The 14969-nt window shown below is 39.4% G+C and overlaps 1 protein-coding gene across 1 annotated transcript in view; it reads right to left on the minus strand.

Annotated features, from left to right (window-relative positions):
- VWA3B (von Willebrand factor A domain containing 3B) overlaps positions 1-14969 on the minus strand; it is a 59606-nt gene that overhangs the window by 31081 nt on the left and 13556 nt on the right. Inside the window, 5 exon segments of the mRNA XM_066545206.1 lie at positions 307-461; positions 1093-1289; positions 3021-3137; positions 9645-9769; positions 11697-11866. Of these exon segments, the coding sequence (XP_066401303.1) occupies positions 307-461; positions 1093-1289; positions 3021-3137; positions 9645-9769; positions 11697-11866 (764 nt within the window).

Below are 14969 nucleotides of genomic sequence, written 5' to 3' on the forward strand. Positions count from 1 at the left end.
CTTGAAGTTGTCTGCCACCTTATAGTCCCAATACTTTTTGGCACTTTCAGCACTAATTCAAAAAATGTGCAGACTGACTTTCACACCTGTGTTTCAGAAGGAGACCAAAAGTTCAAAATCTTCATCAGTTTTCTTCTATGGCTACTAAAAAACCCAACACACAAGATTCTGATTTAAAATAGACTTCTGGCTTAGTACTGCAGCTGTCAGTTTACCAACCACTTCAACTTATTATGACAGTAAATGTCAAACTTTTCAACACTCATGTAAAATGATCAAACTGATTTTATGTGTAAGAACACAAACCTTCCTTCCACTTGTCTGAGAGCTGTCCTCATTTTCTCTTCATACTGCTTATACTTTTCTGTAGTAACATATACATGAACTACAGATCCATCTTTCCAGAGGGTATGTACAAACTTGTCACAGTATCTTGCATGAATTATCTTCCTCTTTGTCTCCTACAGAAAAGAAAAACACATTTCATGTGGAAAATAAAACATATTATTTTGCAGTGCCTTTAATATTTGGGGAACAAGCTTCAAAGATACATGCTTGTTGCACATGAACAGGAGTAGAAATAAACCATGGGATATGGTCTTCACAGAATTTGCTCCTAAAAAGATTCAATAGAAAGTGGTTTTATTCTTGCAGCTAGCAAAAAACAGAAGCTTACCAAACAGTCAATAGTAAAGCTTGAGGAAAACAAATAGAAGACGAATTAATCCAAATTTTCTTAAGGAACTAGAGGACACTGCAGCACCTGAGACTAACACATCCTCTAAAGATAACAAGAAATCTTTGTCCCACCCCACAGAAATACAAAGAAAACCAAGCCATTTCTTAAGCCAGTCCTGATTCTTCCTTTCAGAATGTATGTGAACCAGCAAGAAGTCCTTAAAGCAGTCATTCTCAAAAAGCTCTTTGAGGCATTGTTATTCTGTCTCAATAATTAATAATCTGATTTTAACAAAAAATACAAAACAACAGTGCCATACACTATATTATCAATTTATCCATCAACCAAGTTTTCAAGCTTTAAAAGAAAAAAAACCAACTCATAGGACATGAGGGAAAATTAACAATACTCACAGCATCAGTTTGTGAACATTCATCCTCTGGTTTAGTGTTTATGCCAACAGGCCCATCTACATGGTGAAAAACACTATCAGCAAGTGCATCATACAGTGTGAGCTTCTGAGCTTTCAAGCCATACTTCTGCAACCACTTCTCAGAAGTCAAATATTCATCAGTTATATGTTTTGATAATGGATGATCACCTTTGCCTGCTAATAAAGAAAATAAATAAACAAAATCTCCTATATAACATGGTTCATTTTGGATAAGCTATTTTCAAAAACAGACTGATACTGGAATCAAAATTTTCAAACTTGTTCTACTTGCTCTGACAGCATTGGAGTGAACAGATATTTCTGAGTGATTTTAATAGTCTGTACTTTGGCTGTAGGGTTTTTTCTTATCAGAAAACTCACTGCAACAAATATCTTTGTAATTGGAAAAAAAAAACCACCAGGAGACAGGAAGCAAAGACAATAAATAGTGAGAGGATCAACATACAAAACAAATTTTCTTAGTAGCTGAATTACAAAATGCCAGAAAGTAATCCTGAATAAGATTTCTAACTTCAAGGAGATTCATTTGAGAAAATGAAACAACAGAAGATATAATTGAAAATACAGTCACGACCATAACATTAATCTGTTTAGAGATGGCTATTTAAAGTAAAAGGCAAACTACAATGTCATATTGTTTCACACATTTTCTAAGGACTATCTTAAGGTAGGGACCTGAACAACTCTGGACACCAGTACAGTATACAGATAACACAAATAAAATAATAGGATTCAGGATTCTCCATTGACTCATCTCTATCCCAGTAAACCACTCCTAGACCAAATGACAAGGCAGTGGGTCCCATAGCAGGGTGAATTTATTTTGTTACATTTTAATTTTGGTAGACAAGGTGGTATAAATGTCTCCTCAGTTTAGATGCAGCTACAGTGACCACACTAGAGAGATCCTGAGCCTGTAAATATGGAGGTATCTACTGTCCTTACACACAAAGAGATCAGTCAACATCAGGGCAGGTGCACAATCAGAGCCTGTTCATGTGGAAAACTTTGCTTTATGATTGCTTGTGGTCCCTAGAACAAGTGTCACAAATGTGCTCACACAGTTTTGAAAAGAAAACTGTTGTTTTCTTTCTTCCACATGCTTTACATAGAGCATCTCCATTTTTGCAGGACTGAGTAGCTTCTCACTGTCCCTTGTTAAAGCCTTCCAGAACAGAACTTCAGAAACCAGCTACACTTCTGTCTCCAACAGGGCTCAATCCAATCAGTAGGCACAGAACAACAAATGAGTCATGTTCTAGGCCAGACATAATGGCAGAAACTATGGGCTGGATGAACAAATGTAGGTGTTCCTCTATGTTTCTTAAGACAGGAGTTGTCAGAGTGCTTATTCTGAATCGTTTTCAGATCTCTGCCCTTGACAAAAACACAACCCCTCTGCTCTTCCCTTTATCTGGAATGAACTAGCTACCAGGTTGGAGGCTATCCCAAGAAGACTGTGATAGGAGAGGGATAAGGTATTTCACCAGCACTGTGTAGAAAAAATGGAAGATTTACTGGTTCAGGCAGACAGGAAAAGATCACAAAAAAACCCCCAAATAATTTCCATATCCTAAAATCCAGGTAACTTCTAAACCTAGTCACTGGTAAACTAAACATGGTGCGTTTCAGCCTGAGCTGCTAAACTTTAGCAAGCTTAAACCATAGTAAACAGAGATTTGTACTGGAAAGTTTTAAGCAATCCTAAGTTTAGATAACTATTACAGTGCTATATAGACACATAGGTGCTATAGGTCTGTACCCAGCATACAGACATTTTGGAGAAAATCATCCCCAAACTGATGTGCAATCAAAACTGTTGACAAAAGATATTGATCATTAATACAATGGTAGCTGTATTTCTTATGACAGAAACATAAATGATACCGTCTTGAGAAGCAGACTGGTCAGATTCTGATAACATTTCCTGAACTTGTCTCACGGTACTCCTGGCTTCCTCCAGCTCCTTCCAGATCAAAAACACATCTTCACAGACACCAGCTACTGCAAGAGAAATAATAAATAGAACTTCACATTTTTATTCAATTTCAGCTTTTTTGTAACTCCTCAATCACAACAAAGTCATTGGTATACCCAGAACTTGCCGTATAACCTTGTTTTCTTGAGGCTCCGTTGCAATGACAAATGCTGTTCCCTGACAGACTTCAAAAAAAGGGCTCAAACCTGGCTCCACGATATGAGAGGTGTTTAGTATATTGGAGCTAACCTCCAAAGTTGGCCACAGATTGTTCCCACAGTGGAAGCAAATACATTTTAACACTCTTGGAAAATAATAAGGAAAATCCACAATGAAATTCACTTGTTGCCCCCTGGACTTTATTGCAAAACTTGGCTCGAAAGAGTAAACCCAGTTTTGACATTTTAAAGAGAACACAAATTTGACTCTTTCCATACCCTAAAGTACATAATTAATTTTATTTAAATCTTCTTTCCCTGATGACTATCTAATGAAATTTTGCTAAAGATAAATTTATTTTCCTCCCAACAATCTTCAATACTCATAAACAAACATTACCAAAAAAAAAAAAAATTTACTGCCAAGCTATATTTTCAAAAAGAGTGAGAAAGATCCAAAGCTGGAATTGAGACAAGGTTTTCTCAATTTCAACAGATATGTCCTTCTTGATGAAAATAATAAAAGACTTATTTATTTCATAAAATAAATTACTAAAATTGAGACACCTTGTATACCTAAGCAGTAGGATAGCTATTAAAAATGTGTTAAATTCAGTTACTCTCAGAGTTTAAACTGCAATAGTGGACAATGCAGAGAAACCATGTGCAGTGTTACAGTAAAAATCTAAAAGAAGCTGAATCATCAGCTATCCTAACTACAAATACAGGTTACAAACTATTGCAGATCACAACCTATTAATGAATGCACATAAAAATGCTGAACAAGGCAAACTATATCTTACCATCCAGTGGTTCAGCTAATATTCAGTGATGGTTCACTGTATGAAAGATAACATATGAAAATTTATCTACTAAAGCAGGCTGCCAGTTCTTTGATAAACTTTCTGAAAGAAATAATACCAATACTAATACTAAAAATAATAAAATTATACAAATAATAACTCGATTTTAATTGTGAAATGCTTTTAGTTTCCAACAAATATTTTGAATTGTGCTATTGTACACTGCCATCTCCTGGGACCTTCCTGCATTTCAAAACATCTGTTGCAGCCATTAGAACAAAGATCAACATTTCCTACATCACAAAAAGCTTCAGTAAGGCAGATCATTCCACAACATAAAACACAAAAGGGAATTAAAAAAACTCCTCAGTCTTAAATCATTACCTGTTAAACTTAAGAAAAATATTCCCTTCAAATATTTCAGAAAGAATTCTACTTTTATTTTATAAGCAATCTCTCCCTAGAAATGCAAACACATGCATTCACACCACACATGAACATAGTTGTAACTTTAGGGCTGTTAAGAATGCCATTCCAGTGGTGCTGTCTCCAAATAAATCTGGATATCCTCCACAAGCTGTCAATTACTGTCATCCAGATTTAATTTTATGAATATGTTAACATTTTAAAATATTTTTAATAATTTGAAAATATTTAAAGAAATATTTAAAGAAACTTAACTACCTCTAAATCAATAACAATTATATAATTGTGTTGCTTCATTTCCTCTTAAGTTAATGATATGGACTCATCAGTTTTACAGGATTATTGTTACTGTCCCCATTGAGATAGGTGAACTGAATTGGTATTACATGAGAAGATATTTTTTCCTCATTTATGCTTGTAGCACAGCATGCCTTTCAAAGTAAGTGTGCTTGATGTCACTTGCTACACAGGACAAATGCAGGCACCAAGAATTGCACATTGTAAAATTCCAGCCGCTTAAAACCATTTTTCCAACAGCATTTTTCCAGGATTCAACTGGGATAGAAGCTTGCAAGCAGTGATATCCATAGCAGCTTTCTCTCTCTACACAGGAAGCTTAACTGTACCTCTGCCTCAGCCTCTTTTCCTCTAGAGCTAAGGAGTGGCCTGTGTCTTTCAAAATGGAACCCCCAAAATCAAAACCTACATGCAAAGCATAGCATCTTCTGGATGTGGCTCTCAGCTGTGGCCCATCCCTCAAAGCACATCTCTGTTAAATGACCAAGAAAGCATGCACCTCACTTTGTTTAAATTCCCTCTGCTCACACCTCAGATGTGCCATTTTTTGGGGACCACCAACCAAAGAAATTCACCCCTCTGGAGGGTGCAGTTCACAATTACTCCAAGCCACTGTCTCTTATACACATTCAGGCACTCATGTCCCAGGAATAATCTTGTCTTAAAAAATTACTTTATCCAGGGAGAGAAAGGGCCTTCCTGGTTCCCCCTGCCATGAAGCACCTTCCCAGCTGCTCTGGGTGGCAGTGTAAGAGCTAGACCTCTGAGGACCCCTCAGTTCTGATTCAAAACCCACCCCACTGCAATGCCAGGAGGGTGGCCACCTGTCACACACAAGGGGACTGGCCTGAACACCCTGCTGCACATGTCCAGCCTGGGCCAAGTGCAGTCAGCTTCCCTTGGCTCTCCCCAAAGCCATCCTGACCCTGCAGAGCACCTCACCCTGGGCAATGTTCCAGGAGTGCCCTGCACGCAGGTAAAGGCGTTTCTGCTCTGCAGAAGGGAGGGTCTAGGAAAGAGGAAGAGGATGAGGAAGGTTGTGGGGAGAGCCTGTGGCAAGGGGCAGAAGCATTTTGCTGACTCCCACGAACTGAGAAGCAAGATGTTAGACCTAAGCAAAAACACAACCACACTCGCACGTGTACGCGGAAACTCATAACTGCCCTCATTTCCATTTCCCAGATATTGAACTGGCAGACAATCTCAAAAGAAGCAGCTTTTCCACATGTACCTCCCCACAAACAAACTCACCCGGTTTTACAAGTCACTGTAACCAATCTGATTTCCATACTGCTAATGAAATAATCCTGCTTTGAAAAAAACAAACAAACAAAAAAAAACCCTACAAAATATCCAAAATACCTACAACATCTTTGAAACAGGAAGCAAATACCAATACAAAAGCAAATCATGGAAAACAGAAGCATTTCTTACTTGTCTGAATATCTGACTTAAACCATGGAAGCAAGTAAATTCAAATATAATGAAATAAGATCTATCTGAAAATGAATTTGCTGGTAAGGGAAGATGGGGAAATTGATTTTCTTCACTGCCAGTCCCTTTCTCAGCCTCCACGTGGCAGCAGAACACAGCAATATACCCTTAAGCATTGATTTTTAAAATCTCCACTTAGAGGGGGATGAATGAAGGCACAAAGAGGTGTAAGAGGGTAGTCCACAGCTTTTACCTGCATACCTGCCAGGTCAAACAGCACTGAAACTCACTGCAGCCCAACCTGCCCCTTTTCCACTGGGCAAATGGACAAAGCAAATGAACTTTGTATCCCATGTGGTATCACAGAACAACTATCTGCATCATTCTCTACACATTAGCAAAGAGATTTGCCAGGCCAAGGTTAGGCTGCTAAAACTAGACAAAGCACATGCAAGAAAAAAGCAGAGGCAATGATCTTTGCTACAACTTCTAGGAAAAGCAGCTACTCTTCAGTCATTATTCTGGCTCTCCAAAGGGAGGGCTCAATCTTTCCCATGTCAGTTGTACATAAACAGCGCAGAGTTCATTGACTTCAATGTCATACAGGAGAATGACGCTCTTACGCTTTCCTTTTTTACACACAATAACCTGAAATATTCCCTATCATATTTCCCCACATATGAAAAATCAAGCACACCTAAGAACAGAGCCTTATATTGTTCACAAGGAGGTCAGACACTTTGGATTTATCACATCAGTAAAATCCTGATTTCAGTCCATTTGCATTTTCTCTACACTTGCCAGCTCATCTATTCCACCACACAGAAACCACTAGGCAGAAATTTACTGTTTCTGTGTCAGCCACCAAGGACCCTCTATTCATTTTAGGATCTAGTTCAAAGCACTGTTGCTTTTCAAGCACTATGTAGCACTTATCACCCTGTTACTCCAAGCAGATGACACAAATGTGCCCTTTTTCAGAAAGACATCTTTTCTTCACAGCTTCCACCATTCCTTGCCTTCCTTGTCTTCGACTTCCAACTTAAATGTCACCTCCTTTACACTTATAATTTTAACTACATAACAAGATTGCTTAATTCTACAGCTTTTTACAGATGAATAAACTGCACAAAGAATGTAGGCAGAAGTGATAACAGGAAAATTAGTGCTGGATGAGGAGATATAATCACATTGGTGAAATAAGGCCTTATGTAAAAGCATTTCTCTGCCAGAAGTAAATCTGAGGCTGCCAGCAAAAGGACCCTAATTCTTTAATGAGTTACACCTGTTTTGATCTTGAGCATCCACTCAAAATGAGTGTCAAAAAATTGTTAGTTTATCACACTTGCTTTCTAAATGTCTACTCAAGATGCAAAAGAGGGGAGAATTGAGCTCTTATCTAAAATTTTAAATAGTTCTGACTTGTTTTGTTAAGCAGATGAAAAGGAATCAACATAAAGATATCCAGTATTTGCAAAATGCTGATATTCAGTGGATACCCCAAAACTATCAGATGTCGCTGAAACAGCTTTTCTAGTCCATATAACATGGTTAGGAGTTCCACCCTCCAGCTGTTGCATTTGTGGTGCAAAAAGGAGCATAATCAAAATACTCCTGTGCCTCCTTTTAGTTTTTAGAAACACCACATTTGGAGGATTAAATCTCTGGTTCATTCTCTATTTATTTCCTTGCGTAGTTTATGCCACATATCCAAGAACCAGTTTCAGAGCCATTAGTGAGTAATCAACACTTTTATTTTTATTGCCTTATTACTACGCCCTTGAAGGAGTCTCTGAAACAAGAGAAATCAGACACAGACCAGAATAATGTCTTCAATATGTTTTCTTTTCTGAAAGGACTTCAGATTCTGCATATGACTGAAACACTCCAATTGGCTGCCAGTGATGTCACGGCTGTGCTTGTAATACCCAGTAAATGCAGAAAGCTAATTGTGTTCCTTTTTAATGTGTAAATTCTACTCCATAATAGCAATAAGACACAACTGACAATGCACTTCAAGGGGATTACTGCCCTTTTGAGCGATTAAAGCTATTCAGCCTTCAGCTTTAGAAACAGTGGTGAGGAAGTAATTTCAGTCATACAGGAGCTCTAGGCTCATCTATTGAAACAGGCTGACTGCCCCAGGGGAAGAGGGAGGCAGCTCCCCCCATGCACACCCCCAAATGTGGTACAGCAAGAAAGCACTCACAGCAGACTGAAGGCAATCATTATACTGCTCTGCATTAGTAAGAAACGACACTGTTTTGAAGCAGAGTCTGCTGTTCGTTTCTAAACTCTGCATGGGTGAGCCATGAGTGTCCTTTCATGACTCAAAAAAGCAGGTGATACCTCACTTCTTTATTTCTAGCCCCCACAATGGTTCTTTCTCTTGTGCTGTTATAATCATGATCCTAGTGAAGGATAGATTAGTATGCAAGAAATTTGATTACAACCCAAATATGGGCCACTCAGTCCAAGACTGACAAACAGCCTTACGTGAGACACCAAATCCACCTTTTGCCATTCATTCCCTAACAGTGAGAAGAGGATAACATTGTTCTACCTTTGGGGCAACACTAATGCCCCCAGCACAAAGGGAGAGAAGGGGGTAGGTGTGTTGAGCCACTAGACTAAAGATATCTTATGATTCCCGATGCCTAAAAGAAATATTTTTTTTAACTCTCCTGCTGAGAAAGACGTCAGATTTGACACACAAAGCCTCACTTCATATCACAAGCCCCTCTCCTCCCACCCTGGCTGAAACCACAGTCCAGTCCCCCACTGAACACCCAGAGGAAGTAGCACTGTGACTAATACGAAACACATTGAGCTTTCTGCCCAGCTCCACCCACCAGTGAAACTGTTTATTTTGGTTGTTTCCTCCTGGTATTTTTTCTATCAATCCTCCCACCACCACTTTGCATTGCCTTCTCTATGGTCACTTTACTGTGTTTTTTGTCTTTGTGACAAATTCTTGGTACAAGCAAGTAAGCCTCATGTTGCTTTAATCCCCTTATATTACCAATGAAATTGGCCTATGTTGATGTTGGCTGTTGTATCATATGGTCTGCCACACCATTCCTCTTCCTTTTAACCATTTCTCCATACATTTCCACAAGGTCACTGGTATAAGTACACAAGTACCATTCCTCATATTCCTAAATAAATTATCTTCTCCCTTTTTTTCACTTTTCTTTCATTCTCACATGCACATCTTCTACTCTCTTCATTTTTCTCTTTTCCTTGCCCTCTCCTTCCCACACAGAGAATTTCCATTTCCAGAGCAGTCCTGTCCTCACCCCACCCACACCTACAGGTTTCCTCTGATTTTACATTCATCAAGTTCCTAAACTACATCTCTCTTCTGACATGTTGCTGATAATATCAGTGTAATCTTGGGGTTTATATTGTCTACCTAGTGGCCTTCTCCCTTTCACTTTTCCAGAGTTCAGGGCAATTAATCCTTTTCCATCCTCTTCATATTTTAGTGCAGGTCCAGTAGCATCTCTACAGTTATTCTTCTCAGCAAAAGCATGGAATCTGTAATACAAAATGAGTTTCAACCAGTACACAAAATACATAAACATTTCTCTAATTTTAAAGAGATGTTTTTCACAACTACAGAATATATATATTTATTCTGTATAATTCACAACTACAGAATTATATCTAAAGCTTCGAGTACAATAAGATTATATTAATTAAGATTAATATTTTCAAGCTTTTTATATACATTTATGTACTTTCTGAAGTCTTCTCATGTAGAATATTCTTTCTTTTTGATATTACTAACTGCAAAGCACCTTACTCTTTAATTTCCTGGAAATCTATTTTCAATTAATGCTTTTAAGAGGCTGAGCAGGCATGTAATTTGAGATGTCTGAGATGACACTAACACCTTTTTATCAGATTATCCTCCCAGTTGAAAGGCTAGCAGGAACATTTATTTCATTATGGACATACAAATCAGGATAACAAACAGACTTTATTTGTCCTCATTGTCAAAACAGATAAGCTCTCAGAGCAGGAAAAAGATGCATTTCTAAAACAGAAGTACACTAGAAACAGGTTCAAGGTATGAAAAGTACATGAACTTGGCTGCTCCTGTGGGAAAGCTGACTTAAACTTATATACAGTTGTTGGGCCATCATCCACCAGCAAGTTATTAACAGGCCCTGTAAGTCTCTGCACAAAAGCTAGATTCATGCAAAAAGATGACAGTGAGAATAGTATCAAACAAAAAAAAAAATCCTCTTAGCTCCCTGTCACAACCCTTTTTGTCTCTGTCTATACCATACAAGAAACACTCACTTTGCTTTAAATAAAGGAGGTATAAACACTGCCAAAAGAAAATGAGGAATAGTGACTGGCAATATATCTGGTACCATAGAGGTACCATGCTTCTAAATGACCACAATCATTTTAAACACACATCAGACCAGAGCAAACATAACACTTTCCCAGTCTTGTTTTTGGCAGACGCTCCCATCTCCTAAAAGCTATTTCTAAACACAGATGGCTATAAAAGAGCTAAGCAGCTGCCATCTTACCAATTGCTCTGCTGTCATTTGGGAGATTTCTACAGTTGGAGGGCTTCCCACTCTTGCACAAACAACAGTGAAACAGAAAAAGCTAGCAGCAATTTCACAAGTCTGAAACTGTATGGTGACTTCTGTTAAGCAGAGAAACACCTACTGACTCCTACTGCCTTCTTGCCGTTGAGCATGAGTTTGGTCTTGTGGGTTTTGTATTTGTTCATTTGTTTCCCTTATTTTGATAACAGAATCAAGATTTAAGTCGTCTTATCCATTTCTACTGAAGGCTGATTCTCCCCACATGTCTGATTCCCAGGATAAAGCAGACAAAAAGCCACATGGAATATATTAATTTCCACCAACCATACCAAAAGGATGCTAGAGAGCATGTTACAGAACTGCTTTTCCACACAACCAGGCTTGAAGAATTACACCCCATCATTTTTCTGTTATTCCATGAGCTGTTCATTTAGGACAGACATCTCCTTTTCAGTACTTGTCTCTATGGCACTTGACCCAACAAAATTCTAGTCCTTTTTCTGGTGCTTGTGGATAGGAATGTAATACTTTATACTAATGTACAAAGCAACACAACAAAAACTTATTTCAGTTTATGTTGTGACCATTTCCCCTGAACAGTTTTTTTCAGACTTCAAGAGAGAGGCAGATGGCAAATGATTTTGGGCATAAAAAGGGAATAGCCTTTCTGCAAGCCAGTGAGAACATATGCAGAAAAAAAAAAAAATGGACTGTTTAAGTAGGGCCTGCATACTAGTCATATATCTTAAGACTATTTCCATATCTCCAGATCACTTACTGAACGGCTTTGTCTCATTTTCCTCATGAATTATACTCAGGTATGTCCCAATATCACTTCTAACAGCAAAGAACTTCATGAATACTGTCATCTTTACTGTCCTTCTTTGTCATACCTGCCAGAGGCCAAGTGGCTCAACTCCTTCAGAAAAATAATAGTTTCATCTTCCCTAGCATTGAAAGACACCATGTTGACTGGACAGGAGACATCTGAAACTTTCTCAAGGAGTAGCTGCTTTGTGTCCACTGGAACATCCCCCACAGCAAAGTAATAAACAGCTTCAACCTGTCATTAAACAGAAAAAAAGGTAATTGGAAGACACAGTTTTATATAAATGACTGATACTTACTCAAGCACTGTCCTGTCCTCAGTAGGAAAATTTGGTAAAACTGATGAATTACTTGGGCTATAAGATTTTCAGACATTTGGTTCTTCCTCTCATTTATGCTAGTAATTCAAAGGAAGGCCACACAAAATTTCCTCAAGTGAGATAAGAACCTATCCCACAGTCCCTGGCTCTGATTCTGCCCAGTGCAAGCCTCTTTCCACAGACATTAACTGAAGCCAAAGAGAGGAGTAAGGAAGGACAACTGCATCATTAGTCAGAAAAAGGCTCTGTGCCATATGCCACTTTTATCAAGAGACGTGCTATGTTGGTGCCTTGCCAGCGCTGAAAAGTAGGAACTTTATACCAGACATAGTTTTACCAGCAGCATGTATGCTGAGGTTAGGAAAGATGGCAATCAAGGGAGGTGATTTTCCTGTTGTACTCTGCACTAGTGCAACCTCATCTTGAATATGGTGTGCGGTTTTGGTCACCACAATATAAGAAAGACACTAAACTACTGGAGAGCACCCAAGACAGAGCAATAAAGATGGGTCTTAACAGAAGCTGTATGAGGAGTGTCTGAGGTCACCTGGTCTGTTCAGCCTGGAAAAAGGAGACTGAGGGGAGACCTCATGGCAGTCTACATGAGTGGACCTCATGAGTCATGACTTCCTGAGTAGAAGAGGAGGAGTAGGCATTGATTTCTTCTCTGTGATGACCAGAATGGCATGAAGCTGTGTGAGGGAAGGTTTAGGTTGGATATTAGAAAAATTTTTTACACAGATGGTGGTTGGGCATTGGTTTGGTGGTCAGCAGCAAAGCCTGCCAGAGTTCAAGAAGTGTTTGGATAACACTCTCACCACATGGTATGATTCTTGGGGATGGTCCTGTACAGGGCCAGAAGCTGGGTTCAATGATCCTGTGGGTGCTTTCCAACCTAGCATATTCTGTGATTCTGTGATTATTTGAATGCTATTGCTGGTATTTACAGATGATTTGTATTTTTTATACTTCCCAAGGCAGAGGGAGCTTGGCAGTTTTACTATAACCACACACACTTATATTCTGAAAATGTTATTACAAGAAGTGAGAGAAGCTGCAAAAATATCCTTTAGTTATTACTTGAATATTACATTATGAGAGATTTTATGTTACCTGCACTTATCCATGTAATGATCCTCATGGTGAGCATGTTTCTTGAATTTTCACCATCATTAAAAATAAATGTAATAAACAGCTATCCCATGATGACTTTCAAGACAATATGTGCAGTATATCAGTTCTATATCACAGTACATACCAGCTGATAAATACCTGATAAATCATGGTTTAACTGAAAAAATACATTTGAATATACTCACCTCTGAGCCCAGTATGGAGTGGATTATCCTCAAAACTATGCTAAGGCACAGGGAAAATAAGAAGCCAACATGGCTTCACTAAGAGCAAAGCATGCCTGACAATTTGATAACCTTCTACAATGGAGCTACTGACCTCATCCACCTGGACTTCTATCAAGCATTTTACACTGTTCTGCACAACACCCTTGTCTCTAAATAGAAGAAATGTGGATTTGGTGGATGGACCACTCTGTGGATAAGGAACTGACAGGATGCTGCACTCCAAGAGTTGGGGCAAACAGCCTGATGTCCAAGTGGACTGTCCATGGTGCTCCTGAGGGGTCAGCATGGGGACTGGCACTTTTTAACATCTCTGTTGGTGACAAGGGCAGTGAGACTGACTGTACCTTCAGCAAGTTTGCCAACACCACCAAGCTGTGTGGTATCTGATGTCCTGGGAGGAAAGGATGCCATCCAGAGGGACCTGGACAGCCTTGAGACATGGAACCAAGGGAACCTCATGGAGTACAAGGCCAAGTGAAAGGTCCTGCTTCTGGGTAAGGGTAATCCCAAGTTCAAGCACAGGCTGGGTGGAGAATTGATTGAGAGCAGCTCTACAAAGAAAGACTTGAGGGTATTGGTTGATGAGAAGTTCAATATGACCCAGCAATGTGTGCTTGCATCCCAGAAATCCAACTGTATCCAAGGCTGCATCAAAATCAGCATGGCCAGCAAGGCAAGGGAGGTGTGTCTGCCCCTCTACTGTACACCCATGAAACCTTTCCTTGAGCACTGAGTCCAGCTCTGGGACCCCCAAAATCAGAAGACATGGATTTGCTGGAAAGAGTCCAGAGGAGAGCCACAAAGATGATCACAAGGCTGGAGTACTTTTCCTATGAAGACAGACTGAGAGAGTTGGAGCTGTTCAGCCAAGGAAGAGAAGGCTCTGGGGAGACCTCATAGCACCTTCCAGGACATAAAGGGGCCTGCATGAAAGCTGGACAGGGACTTTTGAAAAGGACAAGGAAGAACGGCCTTAAACTGAAGGATGGTAGATTTAGATTAGATGCAAGGAAGAAATTCTTCACTATGACGGTGTAAGGCACCAGGAGCAATGGTCTAGAGAAGTTAGGAATGCCCCATCCCAGGAAGTGTTCAAGGCCAGGTTAAAGGGGGCTTTGAGCTACCTGGTCTAGTGAAAGGTGTCCACACCCATGGCAGGGGTGTGGGAACTAAACAGTGTTTAAGGTCCCTTCTAACCCAAACCATTCTGTGACTCTATGATTCTATGGATATGAATATTCTATATTCTATGAATATGAATCCCAGGATATGCACCACAAAAGACAACTATTTGAGTTTGGGATGGAACTGAGGAAATGTCTCCGCACTCACATAATTTTATGTAGTAAAGCAATGTAGTATGCAAATTCAACATCACCTACAAGTGTGCTCATACATTTCCGTTATTGCCTTGGATACTGATTTGTATTCCAGCTCCCCGAATAGTTTCTGCATTTCAAGTGTCCTCCCTCATGGACCTTTTGGCACCTTCCTCAACACTGGAAGATGTCTCTCCCAAGTAGCAACCCAATTTCAGGCTGGATCAGGCAAACTAACGAAGCAGCACCTTGCCATCGTGAACTTCTCTTGGATCTTGTAGAGGAGCCAGACTCTCCATGTGGAAGGCAGGAGCCATAGTTACAGATTCCACTTATTT

The sequence above is a fragment of the Molothrus aeneus genome, chromosome 2 (assembly GCF_037042795.1).
Source record: "Molothrus aeneus isolate 106 chromosome 2, BPBGC_Maene_1.0, whole genome shotgun sequence".
Lineage (NCBI taxonomy): Eukaryota > Metazoa > Chordata > Aves > Passeriformes > Icteridae > Molothrus > Molothrus aeneus.